This window comes from Battus philenor, unplaced genomic scaffold (assembly GCF_028537555.1).
Source record: "Battus philenor isolate CCGP_79_NKW_IND1 unplaced genomic scaffold, ilBatPhil1.0.hap1 SCAF_17, whole genome shotgun sequence".
In the NCBI taxonomy this organism is placed as follows: domain Eukaryota; kingdom Metazoa; phylum Arthropoda; class Insecta; order Lepidoptera; family Papilionidae; genus Battus; species Battus philenor.
This window is the reverse complement of record NW_027181679.1, coordinates 10279840-10297622: the sequence shown is the minus strand read 5'-3', so window position 1 is coordinate 10297622 and position 17783 is coordinate 10279840. Positions and strand designations below refer to the sequence as shown.

Sequence of the window (17783 nt, the reverse complement as noted above, 5' to 3'; positions counted from 1 at the left end):
TTAGATTTTTAAATGAAATGTATTTCTTACTATGGAAAAGTGGAACATAGCTTTTCTAAATTATGTGTGTATAATTTAGAACTTTTAAAACTTTATCTGATGAAGGCTACAGAGAATTGCTCGTTGAGACACATGTTTACTACAGCTACTACATAGTAAATATACAGCTTGGTTTATTAAAACATATCCATCGGCCGAGAGAAAGTAAACACCGATTGTATACAGTAAAAAATGTGCATAACGCACCATTAATTTTATTTTGTTAAAAAAGTTCATAATGTTTATGTTATGGAATAATTATTATTAACTTAAAATAAATATTATTGATCTATAATAATACTATGTATCCACATTCGCTAAGCTACCCACTTATAAAATGCCATTGACACATAATCGATTCCGTTTCCCTAAGACCATTTCGTAACGTCCAACAAAGAACACTAGACGAATTTCACAAGCGCCGATCGGCCTTCGGTAAGTCCCAAGCGTCACGGGTGACTTCTGAACCGGACGCGGGCGAATCCGTTCCTCAACATACATATAGTAAAAATTGCAAAATCAATGAATTTTAAACTCATTCATCGACCTAAACTGTAACTAAGAGGGTCGAAAATCGCGTGACAGGACTGTAAATGAAATTGGCCGGTACTTTAGTATGTCACAACAGTTGCTAGATACTTGATCATTTGGCAACGAGAAACTTACATAACAAACTAAGAAAGTTCAATGTCTTTATTCACAATAAATCAATACGTTATGTCCTTTAAAGTTGTAAATTATACATTTTTTATCTACCTCTATTTGTAAAAATTTCTGATTATTTTAAACCGCCATTCAGTCATCATCATTACAGCCGTAGGATGATCACCACTGAACACTGACTTCTGCCATAAGACTTGATGGAACCAGCCTGCGTGTTCCGATGACCTGAACAAAGTCGTCTGTGCATCTTATTGATGATGTATATGATTGATGTCCGTGGTCTTTACTCCAGAACCTTAGGGTCCCATCAGCTATCTCTTCTATGCATTATGTTGCTCACCCGCTTCAAGTTAAAATAGCAAATGCAAAACTAAGTCTCTTACATTCGTTCATCTACGGATCTCTTTATTCTCAGTTCGATCTTTAGCGACTATTACTTAAATCAAAATCAAAACACTTCATAACCTTTGCGTTGTTACTTTCCGGCAAAATAATACCGCCAAGACGATATACAGAGGTACAGGGCAGATTTCCTTCATTTAACAATGAAGGTAAAGTTCCTCTAACGCTTTTCGATGGGGTAGTAATGCTAGCCCAATAACAAGAAGCGACCAAGCCGAAATTTGATACTCTAGGGCACGCTTGGCGTTGGTCACTTTATGGAGAATGCGCCAAGGCGAACTAAGAGCTTGGCAGCAATCCAAAGAAGTATCTACATAACGACTCAAACAGACGTTCCAAAGAATGTGTAGCTACCACTTGAACTTTCATATTTTATTGGCCGTTTTATAACCCATGGGTCCTAAAGGATGCTATAATAATCGTCGTCTTGTTAACAGACGACGGATTTCCAGCAAAGAACTGAAGTGCAACAAAGACCATAGCTTATGCAACGTTAACTGTGAAAACTTTCCATTAGGCTATTCCCTCAAGTGTATAAACAGCTATTTAACTTTGACAAATACAAGTTGATTCGATCGCCCAGTAGTCCTCGCTGCCATCCAAAGACGCACACTCTCATTCACCACAATTTGCACTCACACGTGGACAGTCCGGTACCTTCATGCGATCGTAAGCGTGCAACTAATATAACGAACCAGTAAATATTACCTTTCAGTTCCGCAAACTCAATTCAGATTCCAGAGCTAGCAGCAACTACATCTTTAGAAACAAAACAAACGCAAGCACTCTGTAATGGCGTTTCCAATGAAACAGTCATGCGGTTTACTTCACACACAACAATCGTTCTAAGCCTAAAGAGATTTATATTAAGCGCTCTCAGTACTTTGCCATCTTCAAATGGCAGAAACTGTAAATTGTAGTAAGGCAAACCGTGATCATCCATTAGTTCTATTTTGTTTTACAGAATCTTGTTTCTTGTAGATGGGCGTAGTAATAATAGTTAGTAAATAAATAATGTAAATAAATAATGTATCATTTTTATAAGTGAGTTGGGAGTTCATCCATTCTTAGGTTTAATGTAAATTAATTCTTGTTAAGTTTACCTTTACTAATTATTTTCAAATATTTGTTTATTCTTACGACGAAAAAAAATCCCACTCTTGAAGCACGGACATTAACTTAACAAACAGTTTTGTATAAATATTCAATTGCTTTAAATTTATCAAATGTTCTCAACATTATTATTATTTTTATTTAAATTTATGTTGTTACAGTTAATTAGGGCAGAAATAGCAAAGTTGCTATCACTTTTCTTTGGGACGAAAGCCAAGCCATTAAAAACCAACGCCTGTGCGGCGCCGTTTAAAGAACGACTTGAGACGTCAATTTATTGCTAAATTATTTTTACAGGCGCTGACAAAGTCTATCGTAAAATATAGCTAAATTAAAATTTAAGTTTCTGAGCTGTGCAAATAAAGCCTCTATAGTAAAATCAATAAAAATATATTATTTATCAGAAAAACTCCAATTCACAGCACAGTAATTACTTTTATTCTAATTTTAATATTCTTATAGGCCAACTAGCATAGTTTCCACTAGACAACTTATCACTTCGATGGTTATCGAACGTGTGAAAGAGTGACAGGGTCCAGTAGTGTTGCCATTTAAGAAAATAAAACTACCTTTTATAAAATTATTGCATATTCAATATATCGATATTTTATAAAAGGACTACCTTTTACATATCCTTATTACGTTTATATATCTGTAAACAATTCCAAATTAACAAAAAAGTGATGTACTTCATAATGTAGACAACGAAGAGACATAAAGTATCACTGATTCTCTTCATTTGCCTTACATCTATATGTATACAATAGTTTAACGCTTTACCTCACGCTTACAAACACACAGAAACACTAACATACATACATAAATCTCCTAATACAAATTTTGATATAATAGTTCTTGATGTAATAGTTTTCCAAGATAAAAGCTAACTTGGTACCCCTGGGAAGGTTTATTTCTGTACAGTTCCTTAATTTAAATTATAGTAAATATATAGATTATTGACTTAAGTTCATAGGAACACGATTGCACAATGTTTATTCTACCTATAAAAATATTGCATGTATGAAAAATCAACAACGCACTAATTTACAAAAAAAAATCCACTAACACTTTTCTAAAACAACAGTGTATTTGTCGTTTCAGCCCACAGAGGCTTACAGCCAGGCATAGGCCTTCCCAAAAGATATCTAGGGGGGGCATACCATAATCGCCACGTTTGTCAGGCGGGTTTGGGATCGCAGTGTGGTATTTTGGTTCTGTCCATCCTCTGACAACTTGTTTGTGAGCTGTGGCAATCCTATTTAATTAATGCACTAAATCATATTATTTACGATTAATCAACTACTAACTTACTACTAACTCTTAAGTAAACATAAAATTCGTTTGAATGTTTATTAAATGCTTAATACTTCTTCCTTGTACAATTGTTTTGTGATTATCATATCACTCAACTAAGCCTGTACCGTGAGACGTACAACAGTATCTTGAATACATGGTTATTAATATGTAATTTGATCTTAGCAGTGATAATTATAATTTACATATATTAAAATGTATCCGGTAAAATCTAATATACACAGGCAAATTGGTTAAAGAAATATAAGTTTTTACGGCGTAAGTATATGACTCATTTGCTGTCAATTAATATACATATACAGCCTACCTAAAAAGAGTTAACGTAAGGATAACATATTAGAAAAAAAGTATTTTCAAAATGCGGATACTACATATTAAAATAATTGTTCACTCTGTCCCTATAGACTTTGAACTACCAGAAGTTATTCACCGATAACATTCCAGTAGAATAGAGTGATCACTTTATACAGTGTGATTGGAAATAGCTGTAAAAGCTTTAAACAATTTTGCTGATAAAAGGTTTTATATTTATAACCAAACATCCTGTATGTTTGTAATAAATTTAGTATATTAATATATCGATACATGTATTTATGCAGCATCTATCCGAACGAGTTTTAGAAACAGGTTGAAATCGCTTAAGAAATGATAGTCACGATCTCTGTTAAAGTAAAATTATAACCGATAAAACTATTAACAGTTCAGTCGACCTCGTAAGAAAAAGAAGATTAAAAAAAATGTTCAGATTCATGCACGCATGGTATTCAATAAAGCATCTCATTGTAAATTTCATACACCGTACAATATTTTTAATATATATTGGAATCTTGAGCAATTATTAAACATAAAAGTAAAATTTAAAGAATAAGGGATACAACAAATCTAGTTACTTGCAAATTCAGTTTATTTTCTATAAATTAACATCTCAAAAAGGAAAATTTATACTTATATTCCAGCGGATCATCATAAACAAAAAAATCATGTACATATGTATTACATGCATTAATCATCTCTCATATCTTCAATCAAGCACCACAATACATGTAAGAGCTACAAACAAAATTAGGTTCCCCGCATACGGCTATATGTTAGTTCTTTTCTTACTTATAATGGAACATGTAAAAATTAAAATGGTAAACGTAACAATGAAATTTTACGCATTTGACAATTTGCTACAAACTTCGTGCATTTGACAGATTGCGCGTTTGATAAATCAGGGGGTGCAGATATAAACTCATTTAACCTCTGCATCATAATTTCCCGATCACAATATTAATAAATAAAATCATACCCTGCAATCTGTAACTAAAATGTACATTACTTTTTTATTATAAGGGACTGTCTGAATATTGTCTGTAAGGAGTTTTAGTTCATTATAATTAAAATGACAGGCTCACTGTTCCATTTACTATATCCATTAGAAAAACATTTTTGAAAAGATTTGTAAAGGCTCACTATGATAGACGGGTAATTTAAATCTTTGTTTAAATAAATATATAAAAAATGTCACACAATATTTATGCTAATAACATTATATTATCAGTGTAACGGAAGACTAATATTGAGATATTCTCTTCGGATAAACGCTACAGTCAGTCGGCTTCCCGTCGGAGATCTCTACAGAGGTCTGTATCGCTACAAATTTAAATTAGGAACGCAGTTGTTACAATGAAGTACGTAATCGCAGTGCTGGCCTTAGCTACAGCCGTTTGCGGTAAGTTTTTTTTAATTATTCTATATTTTTAAAAGAGCTTTTGTAGAGGAGACGTGACTCTAAATGTTTAAAAAATATCAAAGATTTAACTAACTGTCAATTGATAAATAATTTGTTGTTTATCGAAATTGTCCTCTTGACAATCTACGCATCGTTGCATCCTGTAAAATTATCGTGAGACGCAGTGGGGTCCTCTCCTCTTTGGGGTCTTTTCCACGGCATTTTCGAACATAGCCACCGGTACTTTGGCATCTTAAAACTATATTTCACAAATTATTTCTGTTATATTTGGAAATACTGGTGATATAGTACATTTATGTATTTACATTTATTAATTTCATTAAACACTTCTGATACAATGTCACAAGAAGTCAAAAATTCTCAAATCATAAGTCAATTTAGGATCTGTAAGAAGGATGGTAAAATATTTCCACCCCTGCTATAAAATAATATATATAATAATACAAATAATCGGTTGTTTGATTGGTTCAGTGCGCTGGCGTTTTGTTCTGATGAAGGAAGACTTTGCTGTGTGGACTTTGTTTTTGAACTTTTTCCAAAACAACATGCAAACAAATGCCAGTTCTACTGTCTGCTTTCTTTTCTTATAAAACTTGTTGTATAGCCTATACGTCCGAAGAAAGAAGCGATCATATTTATAACTACGATTCTTCCTCTCTGATTTCTTTAAGCAGTTGTTATAAAGGAAACTCAACTAAAGAATGTCTCATGTTTAAGTATCATAATGATAGATCAAAGTTTCGTCACCTGTCAATGACAAATAGAGCATGGGAGGCAACGACGTCTAAATTCAATACTATTTTACATCAATCAATGCGACAGTGTTTTGCGGGTTAAGGTAAAATATGAGATCCTGTAGCAAAAAGATAGCTGAAATTTAAACGATGATGTGTCGCGCAACTTTGTTAGTTTTAATAGTCGCTGTAATAAACAGCATATTATAAGAAAGCGAAGGAGATGAGGCAATGAATGAATGGAAATTAGTATGGAAAAGAATGAAAGAAAATCGTTGAATGAAAGAAAGAATGAAAGGAAGAATGACAGAATAACGTAAAGATAAAGAAGTTTGTAGAAAAAATATTAAAAGAAGAATGAAAACCCGGTCCCAAACAACATATGGGTACGAGAAGTACCTAATAGCGGGGGTCATAAAAAAATAGTCGCTGTAGAACGTAACCCAAGCTTTCATTTTTTACTTGTTGCACTGCTTCCCAGATGCTAATGCCGCTTAGCTTAAAATCTTATTGAAGCTAGCAAAGCTCGAGGACTCGGCTCCGGCCAATACATACTACAATTTCACTGGATTGAAACACCGCCAAACACTTAGATCGCTTCGACGGACTCTCAGTGTATCTAGGCTCTAGGATCCGCGAATCATCACAGAGATTAGTACTGCCACGTTTGAATTCATTAAACTAATCTTAAGTAACAGCACCAGATGATGCTTCGTCACCAAAAGCTCACCGAAGTGTATCATGACCGTGTTTCTCACTGAGACCACAACGAAACAAAAAAAATCATACAAAAAAATTTAACGACTGAATGCAGAGTTATAAAAATACTTTTTTATATTATTTTTAAACTGGTCACTTAATTCTTAATGTGACCAAACAGCATAGTCTTTAAGACAGTTCGAGGTTAATGTGTTATACGTATAGGGTCATAAATTAAAGTTTAATTGCACTTAATTTATTAACATACTGAATATGTAATTAAAACGAAGGAGAAAAAATTTCTCGACTGAGTGATAAAAAATATGTTGTTATTGTAAACATTTTTATCACGTTTACCTCATTTGCAAAATGTCATATGAAAATAGTTTTTGGAAACGATAACCGTTAAATAGTGATATTGTAACTAGCGTGTCAGACTGACTTTGGACTGTCTTCGGTCCACCTAGTGGTCACCACTCGAGAATCTTTCGGCCCCTATGACCACCGGTTGCATAAGCGATGTGCCCCGTCAACTTCCATCTAAATAAATACGAAAATATTTAAGAAAAAGCCTAGGGCGTCCACCTATAAGATGGACACACTATCTTCTGAGGTCGCTGTAAGCCGGATACAATACAATCAGAATATTGGAAATCTATGGGAGGAATACTATAAAACGTAGCAAGGAGTACATAATCTGCTCAAGTCTGTATTTAAGATACAAACGTATAACCGGTTTTTTGAATAACAATCGTTAACAGATATCAGGTACACAGGTAAAAAAATGCCAACGGAAAACCAGAAAAAGGAATGAGTCACGTTTTAATATCTTAATTTAATTTCACTCGTAATTAACTGGTACTGTTTCATTAGTAATTGATATTAGCCGATGACGGTAGTAATTTTATAAACAAAATACACATGTGTATGAGTTTGAAGCGATACTATTATGAAAATATATTATCATATCTACCTGGTATACCCGATGTAAATACCAGAAATAAAACAATTTTTATGTATCCAAGTCTAACTTCACCTTTTTACAATAGTATTCCTGATAATATTTAGAAAACCTCTATTGCTAGATTTAAACTAAAATGTCAATAAACGTTTAAATGCTAAGGGTTACTACACTGTAAATGACTTCATGCAAGATAACACATGTTGGGAATGACGTGTTTTGCTCTCAGCTATTTCGATAATTAAAACAGTCATTACATATTTTTAAAAACATTTATCTATGTACATATGTATTCCCGCTGAGTTTCTTTTCTGTTTTTCTCAGGCTTAAGGATATCATTGAGAGATGTAATCCATCGTAAATAGATGAAATAATTTTTGAATTTGAATTTTAAACGCAACACAAACAGAAAAAAATAACATTGACATCTAGTAACATAGTCGAGTATTTTTCAAATTGTTCAATTCGAACGGAAGTCGTTGAGGGCACGCTCGACTTAACCCATAAAACGATTTGCTCCAACGAACTATGATCATTTCTGTTCCGTAGAATCTTTACACAATTACACTGAAGGTCTGGCAGCTATAGTTTTGAAAAAAAAAACAAAGAACTCCACAAGTAAATAAGTTTTGTAGGAATGAAATAACATTACATTATCAGCTTATTATTGTTTACACACGAAAGATATGTTTGCTTGTATATATTTTTGTTGTTAAGAAATTTATTGACTTTAATGATACCAGTGGTTTTTGTTATTACTACCAGTATCTATAACCTATGAATAAATAACTTTAGTGTAGAGAATGGAGATGAAGAAACGAATAGAAAAGAGGTTCTCTATCTTAGAAAAATCAATGAAATATGAAGGTTTAAATGGCAGTTACAGTCGCAAAACGTTAGCGTTATATTCTGGTTTCATACGCGCTTTAGTTAATGGAATTACTAGGGATAATGTGTTTTGTTAGTTATGTTATTTTTACGGATAACTCTGTTTTAATAATCTGAATAAATAAATAACTAAACGGGTATTATTACCCGATTGGGAGGTTGTTTCGGATTGTTGCACAGAAGATTTGTTGAACAGGTTATAGCGTAGCATAAACAAATTAAAATTCGAATTCAAAATATTTTTGTTTAGGTAGGCATTACCATGCATTTTAGTATCGACGATCATTTTAACATTATATTGTAATATTAACAGCTACTTATATTGTAACATTATAAGTAGTAAGATACTATAAAAAAATCATAAATTAAACATTGATATATGTTTATTTTATTTTTTTACAATAAATAAATGACGAATCTATGACACATTTCTTATTATACAAAATCAATATTATAACATCTTATACATTATGTAGTTTTGTAATGATAACTCCACAAAATAAAATAAATATATGTATATATGTGTGTGTGTGTGTATGTATTATATATATATACTACTATATATATATATTGTACAATGGTAATGATGAAGTAATAATATTCCAGAAAACGCTATAAAAATGTACTATTTCTGTTACAGGTATACAATACGATGGATATCGAGGTAAATGCCTTTTACCTTAATTACCCATTTCTTCATTTCATTTCATTTTTTTATTTAGTCAAGGTAAAAATACTTTGCCTACCACAGAAAGAACAACTACATATTGTATCTCTTGATGTCAATGCTGTTAACTCGGAGGCTTTTACAGCTTCGTCGGAATTGAGTTCGCAAAACTGAAGGCTTCACGGACTTAAAAAAATGAATCTAGCCGGATTTCTCCAGTTGAACGAAGAAGTTCGCACATAGGTAGATTATACGCGTGTGAGTGATGATCGTAAGGTGTATTACTTCGATCCCGGCTTATCAAAAATAAGTTTTTTATTTTATTAATTTTGTAAATCACACCAGAAGTAGATGCATTAAATAGTACAATAAATCAATATAATAATAAAAAATTCTAATACACTAGCATAATAATTAGTTATAACACTCACATTATTTATGATATACAACAGCAAATAGCGGCTATAATAAAAAATCTAGTCACATACCATATGGTATGGATTGTTTTATATTCTAAAAAGTCTAAATAGTGGATTAAGGTCTGTTCTCTTCTCTGAGAAAAAACTTCTGTGTTCAAATACATGAAAAACGTTTACTTTTAATTCATGTCTCTCTCTCTCTCTCAATATTTACCAAATTCTGTCCAACACTTTATACACTTAAACACACACATACGTCACACAAATTTATTAAAGAATATTCCTTTCTTATTTATTAATACAATTTTTAACTTGAGTTCAAAGTTTTTGTTGTTTAGTACATTTGAAAGTATCAATTGATTGTTTGGATACTTACTGCTGCAAACGACTTCTTAAAATTATAAATCGTAATTTAAAAAAGTGAATAAAATCATAATATGCTGGCGCAGAGTCTGTCACTAGTCTGAGTCATGCAAAGCTCCTCCTAGCTATTGGTTTGAACTTCTTTTATGGCTATTATGTTTATTTCTCTCATCAACCCGTATTGTTATTGACGACGTACACTCTAAGTAATAAGACTGCTTTTAAATTAATTTTTTATTTAAACATTTTTTATAGCTAATATAATAAACTTTATATAAACGATGAGTATTTACCGTCTTAAAAATGCGCAATACATTAGACATAACATATTCTTATTACTACATACTTATTTATGAGTTGGATATACTATATACCCAAACATACGTATATCTTATAGAACAATTTTTTAATTAGCACCGGCGTCTTAACTAGGCCTGGCTCGCATAATACACAGATTCGTACCATAACGCAATGGTACAGACAACGTAACACTAATTGTTTTTATTTAACACACTTATGTTGTCTAAAAAAATGCTATTACGATATGATTTTTCTACAGTTTTTTTTTTTTTTTTTTTTATTTCCGCCAGTACATGTTTGCAGCTTATTCGGCTACAAAAACTATGGACTCATTTGTTTACTATATAACTGATTTTTAAAAAGTTTTTCTCTTATATTACTTTCTAGTTTTTAACCAAATTGTCAAGTGCACGTTCACAAACAAGGCATATTGAAAACCTTTTTAAAGTCATTGTCAGACGCTATACACAAGACACTTCCAACAAGTTCTATGGGAAATATAAAGGGAAGTCTGTATCCAGTAGATTTTCTACGGTTGAAATGATTACGATGTACCAATTTATGATGCGTTTCTTGCATTCGTTATGAGTGAGAGTGCACAGATTAAGAGTTTTATTTTACTTATAACATTTTATATTTTTAGCAAAATTCGGTTGGTCGGACGCGTTGGCCGACAAAGAATACTTCTTTAATTTGCCCCGACTGGCGAGTGAAGCAGAAGCCATGGGCTGGCGGCGCTTGGAACGACCTCCCGGACCTCTGCCCGAACTGCGGATGTACTGCTCCGCGGGGAGGAACGTATGTCCTCTTTACGACACGGCTGGATTCATCGCTGGGCTCCAAATAGCTGTTAGTAATATTTAAAATCGAATTCAATTACGTTTATTTAACGCAGGGTGGATAATATTTTTATTGACGTCAAGGACAAACAAATAATAACAACAAATATTTATTCTTTCGAAAAGGCGCACATGTTTACGAGCAGTAGACATACAGGCTTATTTTTCCTTCTTATATTAAGAGAACATTGGTTGTTATTTTTTTAGAAATTATTTGCGTTATTTGGAATGTAATAATATGTTATTTTTGTAAATATATTTTGATATGTCAGTTAGTATATTTACTTTTTTATATAAGCCTCTCGGGAAATTTTACGCTCTGAAGGATTTCCCCTAAGCAATAAACTATAGGACTATTAATCAACCGCCTGTTCGGGTGATGAATGTTTCAGACCTGAGAAGAACAAGCAAAAGAAAGTCAGTGGGACTATATTTTTGTTTTTAAAAAGAATGAGAAAATTACATATTTTTAAAAAATTAAATTGGCCTGGAGATCTGCGATAAAGTAATTTATATTGTTGTTACATATACCTAAGTGCTACCTTAGTGCTAGCACACAAAATTGTTTTGGAATATTGTTTTAACTCTAGCAATATTACCTTTGTGATTATAATCTTGGATGTTATTGTAACGGCGTACACATTGGTTTTAACCACAAGCAACAACCAAACTAGACGATCTATAGCACCGCGGTGAAAGGCAACGTTTTAAAATGAAAACCACTAACAAAAAAGTTAATACTTATTTACAAAACTATTTACAATAGAAAATTCCTAAATCACACGGCATCTATGTTCATCAACACTACTGTTTTGTTCTTATACTCCTTGCGTAATATCTCTTATTTTCATGCCTGCACATTGCTATACTTAGGCTTTTTCCAAATATTTACAATAAAACATTGTGCAAATGGAAGTCCAGCGTCTTCTCACGATCTTCGTCTCATCACGAACAAGGTCGTCTGTACATCTTAAGGGTAGATGTGTTACGCTACCCTCCAGTCTAATCTCTTAAATCCAAATTTCCTAATCAGTATCTTGACGCACCAATGGCCATCTGTTCCGCGTGCTATATGAGCTGCTCAGGACCCATTCAACTTGAAAATCCGCTGGGCTGTGTGGAATTCGTAGACAAATCCCTAAAAAAAATGTAAATCTTTATCTCACAGATGCTAAAACATGTTCTCGTGTTATAAGTAATTTCCTCCGTTGCACAATGGATGGAAAATAAAATATCATTATTGGATTATAAAGTCTTCCTCGTGGTCACGAACGGTCAATTTAATGCCGCCGTAGACTGCATCGACGACATTTATCTAATTTATTTGAATTGTACTCGCGAGAGGGTCGAAGACCGAGTGAGTTACGTATAGAAATTTCTAGCAAATTGTTAAAGAAAAAATTACAACAGCTTATGAGCATTTTCACTTACACAAATCGACGCTTTAATCCAAAGTAAATTTTATTAGTGTGCGATTGATAATAGCTGTAAAAGCTTTATAGACTTGATGTGTATCTTATCATCGTTATCGATTCTGCCATAGGCCGTCCCCTGCTGGGCATAGGACTCCGCTCTAGATTTCCTATTAAAGTACCCTTTGAAAGAAGCCTGCATCTAGCGTCTTTCTATGGTATTTGCTGTCAATGAAAGTGTTACACTCTTTCCGAAAATCATAGGTTTCAGAAATAATAAAGAATGTGAATTCTACTATTTATCCCTGCAGACTATTATTTCACTAGGAGATCATGGCAAGAGATAATATATTTAGGTAGATAGGTCTGTATATATGTATGTTACGAATCACGTTAACTACCTGTTATTTATATTTCTACTGTTTCCATACTATCGTTGTCTGGAATAAATTGTCTCACGTGGTAATACCGCCCATTGTACTATTATGTAACTATAAAGAATATATATATATATATATATATATATATATATATATATATATATATATATATATATATATATATATATATATTGAAATTATTACTAAACCGTACACCTGGTATAAATGTCCAAAAACCAAGATATTTCGTACTTTTAAAATGTTGAAATGAAATGTGATAATGGTGTGAAATGAATGAGTGTTACATATTATTTTGTATTAGTATCTATATTGATAACAGAATAGTATACAGATTAAATTATTAATTTCCAGATCCCCGTACAAGGTTACGAATATCCTCCATTCTGGGTGCCGGAAAAAAAACTTGTGAAATGGACGGCACGCGCTGCTGATGGCGAACCAGAAAAAGAATTCTGGACCAGTACTCAATTTTACGTCTCTGAAGGTATACCGCACCACGTCGTATATTTCACAACAATAAATAGGTAGTGGTTCATTATTATGACTGTCAATAGACGCTCACTGCAAGGCACCGATCTTGCACTGCCCATCCAGCGACTTCTCGCTACCTTGACTACGTCGTTGGTCCACCTACTTAGGGTAGGTAGATAGGTACCCACGACACATCTACCAGCTCCTGATCACCACTCGAGAACCTTTCGACCTTAATGGTCATCGTTTGCACGAGTGATGTGACCCGACCACAGCCACTTTAAGCGAGTGACTCTTGGACTTACTTCGGTAACCTTAGTTCAGTTCATCTGCAGATCTCTTAATTTCTGTTTCGATCTACTGAAGTAGTGGATAAATCTTATAAATCCATAATCTCCTTCATTTAACTTTTATAATAAATTAAAGTTTGGTATTTAAAATTACAGAATCTCTGAAAGCGGGGGCTGGACCAACAATAGAAAATGGCGCGACTTTACAAGATGGCGGCGTGTGGGTGGCCGGGCCCGACGGCCGACTCATAAGGATACCGAGCACAGAGGCAGAGCTCAACACCACTTCTTGGAAGAAACAAAACTGCATACCCAACATGGGTGATTAGTTTTTTTTTATATACAGACAATGATGTAGACCATCGACTTTCAACAGATTACCTATTTTTATTTAAAATTTATTGTCACATGAGATACATATATCTTATATCTTTAATTATATATATTACAATTTTAGAAAAGTTTAGACTTTTGCATTTTAGTAAGAATCTCATGAGAAAGCTTTGACTTCTTAAACTTTTAATTTTCATGTCACTGGCGTTCTCAATTGTAGTATATTAAGTTAAAAACAAACGTATAAGTTCAAAATAACATAGATTGAAAAAAGTTATAAAAAATCAAATAAATTATTTAATTTGTGTGAATGTCGACAGTTTACGATTGACAGTTAAATGTTTTTTCTTTTTTACAGGAACTCATTATCACTACAACATGTCGCCTGACCTGAAGTGTGAAGATTTGTTCCCATGGTTTGCGACAACCACGCAAACCGACCTCGCGTCCGTCGGTTTCCAAATCATTGGAAGGATCCCTAAACAGACCCCTGACTGGTTCGAATCCTTCCCGTCAGGTAGTGCCGAGGTATGTAGGTGCACTAGGTTGCACACCCTTTGTTATTTTGGTTTTAAGGAAAATCTTTGAATCTGCACAAGACATCTAGACAAATAGACGGGTTGTAGCGTTATGCGGGATTGTTACATTAAAACTGACTGGGAAATCCATCTGTAAAACATCACAGACCCAATAGCGCTGTGGTATTCAAATAAATGGCCAGTCTTGTGGTATATTTCTTAAGGTACGTAGCGCGTAAATAATAGTTTTGTTACACTTCAGCCGTTGCTCGAACTTCATCGCCTATCAACAAGACAATTATTTTGGCGACCGTTGAAACTCGTGGGTGACGTGGGAGGACGTGGGAGACGCCAACTACTAGGGCTAGTGGGAGTGTAGAGCTTCAACCACTAACACCCATGACTTAGACGGCTCTGTTTATGGTAGGGGATCAAGGTTTTTCAGAGAGCCGTTACAAGTGACAGCGCTGTCTTCGAACGGGAAATGTCCTATACCTATCTCATTCGGCTGTCTTTTTGAAAAATGATGATTCCACAAAAATAAGCCCTTCTTGCTTATGACGGGACAGATTTTCTTAGATTTCGATTGCGCCGTTACGATCACCTGCTGGAAACACTGCTTCCGCCGCCGCCAAAATAGAGTGCCTCACCTTCAAGTAATTTAACTGCGACTTAAACCATACAAAACACTTAAAGATAAACATTTTATGTATTCTTAGATGACCGTCCCCCTTGCGCCGAAGTGCCTATATGAGAACGCAGAGAAATACGGAGTAATCTCTTTACACGTGTACTTCGTAGACAAACCTTGGACTATTAAATGCAAGTAAGTATATTTAAAGTCACTATACTTGATAACAAAATATTCACAACTTCAATATTTTTTATTAATAAGTGTTATAAACTAATTATCCGCGGCCGCTTCGCGAGGATGTAATTTTGTAATTTTGAATATAACAAAAAGAATGTTTCTTAATACCTATAAGAGGTATAGTTTGGAAATAAGTATGTGCAATTATTTTAATGTAAGCCCATCAACTCCCTTGATGGATGAATTTCGTAAAATTATTTTTTTAGCTAGACTCGGATCGGCGAAATGCTTTGAAGTCTGTAAGCCTTTTGCTTCCAGAGATATCGTGATGAGTCGGTACATTAGCGGAAATCTCTTATCTATATATACATATATAGATATATATGATAATGACTGAATGTTTTGTTCTGATACTTTTTAATCTTTGTATTTTTAAGCGCTCTTGGAGGACATATGTCATTGAGAGGTTGTCAAAAAGGGTAGTAAAAAGATGAAGACACATAATGTTATGTATAAGACGTTTTAATTGATAAACTACTGATTCGCTACTGTTTTTATATATGCACACAAAAGATTTAAAATATTTTTAACTAACAAAACAAATCTCTCCGCAACACAGTTAAGCATACATAAATTTCTTAGTATAAGCTACACAGCTCTGTATAACATTACAAAAACTTCCTTCAAAAAGGAGTGGCATCAGAAACAAAAACTAATGGTCAGTGATTATCAAGGAATACTTAAAAAAATCAAATTTTAAATTTTCATAAATCAACAAAGTTTGCTAGAGTGCTATTCAGTGTAATATTATTTCATCAATATATTTAATATATGACATTATTTTTAATATAAATATATCAATTTAAAATACTGAGTAGAAATAGTATTATTTTGTAAACGGTGTTTTTCTCCAGACAATCGAAAGATATTTATTATCAATATAACATGTATCGGGCGATTATAAATTATTAGAAACGAATAAATTGTAAAAACAGCTGCATACTGCTATAAATTCAGTTTTATTCATACTTGTATTCTCTCTATATTCTAGTTTTCAATGATGATGAATTAAAATAAATCTAGAAACTTATGTTAGCTTAATCTTTAAATAAGTAGACTTCATCTCTAAGTATCTTTTTGTGAAAACGCAGTTAGATCAACTTGGTGGGATTTGACTCACGCCAACTCACACTAGGACCCCATAAAAAATACTACATTGACAATTACTCTTTCGTCGATAAGAAAAAATAATAACAGATAAATGGTTCTACCTGGAAATTGGTTATATGCTTAATAATTTCTATTAATATTGTACACATTAAATCGCTTTCTTTTCAGAGATGGAGACTCCATTAAAAAACCAGGCGTAGTTGACAGATTGAAAATGAACGGCGTTAAATACGCGAACAAAATCGCCGACGAAGTAAAAAATATTTTTGGTTAATCACAGGCCCGAGCGGCTACAACTCAAAATTGTCTTAACGAATTAGGCAACTTTACTTATTAAAACAACAATTTTGAATTTAGATTGTTTTATTTCATTTAATTATTTGTAAACAACTTTTTATTACACCTCTTATATTTACTCGAATATTACTAATAAAATAAGAGTCTTGGTATTATTTAGTCTAACAGATGAGGAGTAATGCAGGGATACTATTGACTAAGGCAGGGGTATCAAAGTCAAAAGCTAACATGAGCTAAATTAACCCTTAACTTTACGTAGACCGCAAAAAAAATAATGTTCGTAGAAACTAATATTCTTATTTTTAAAAGTAAATCGTAATAAACATAAATAAAACTAATTTATTAATAACGTCCTGACACTTGACATCTCTTCGTTGATACTATCTTTAGTGTTTAGGGAGAGATTTTATTGGCCGTGATTACTTTGAAAATTACCCCAACCCTTGCTGAAGTAACGGCGACGGCACGACGAGACCGAACGTCGAATTCAATTAATCTACCAAACTAACAACAAAACGTATATGATACAATATTTAATAAATATCGCTAGACAATGAAAAACTGTAACTAATTTTTTTTTAAAAATTATTTAAAAATTAAGATTTTTTGATAGGTACGGACTGCAGAGATGTGAAATTATTTTCACCCAAAATAAAATATTTTCAATAACTAAGTTGAAAATCTACTTGCATGGTTTTTATTCTTTTTAAAAACAACATTACTCGAAAAAATTTCTTAGCAGGATACAGCGCCATCTATCGTTACAAGAACTCAAAGATAAAACAAAAAGTGTTAGGCTAAAAACTGAAATTAAAAATTCGGTTCTGTCATTAACTGATTAGTGCCAAAGGACTAGCTAGAATATTCCGATACTCAGTTTTTCTATGGAAACGGTTTAGTTCTATCGAGAATGACTGTACGTTATATTGATGTCCATACACAAG

At 33.0% G+C, this 17783-nt stretch overlaps 1 protein-coding gene across 1 annotated transcript; it reads left to right on the top strand.

Moving 5' to 3' along the window:
- Nucleotides 1-5132: 5132 nt before the first annotated feature.
- LOC137919891 (uncharacterized) lies at nucleotides 5133-16898 on the top strand. The gene is made up of 8 exons (XM_068763112.1): nucleotides 5133-5245; nucleotides 9189-9212; nucleotides 10941-11146; nucleotides 13301-13433; nucleotides 13867-14031; nucleotides 14402-14571; nucleotides 15281-15387; nucleotides 16711-16898. Exons 1-8 carry the CDS (start codon nucleotides 5200-5202, stop codon nucleotides 16814-16816), a joined length of 957 nt encoding a protein of 318 aa, XP_068619213.1. The 5' UTR covers nucleotides 5133-5199; the 3' UTR covers nucleotides 16817-16898.
- Nucleotides 16899-17783: the final 885 nt, after the last annotated feature.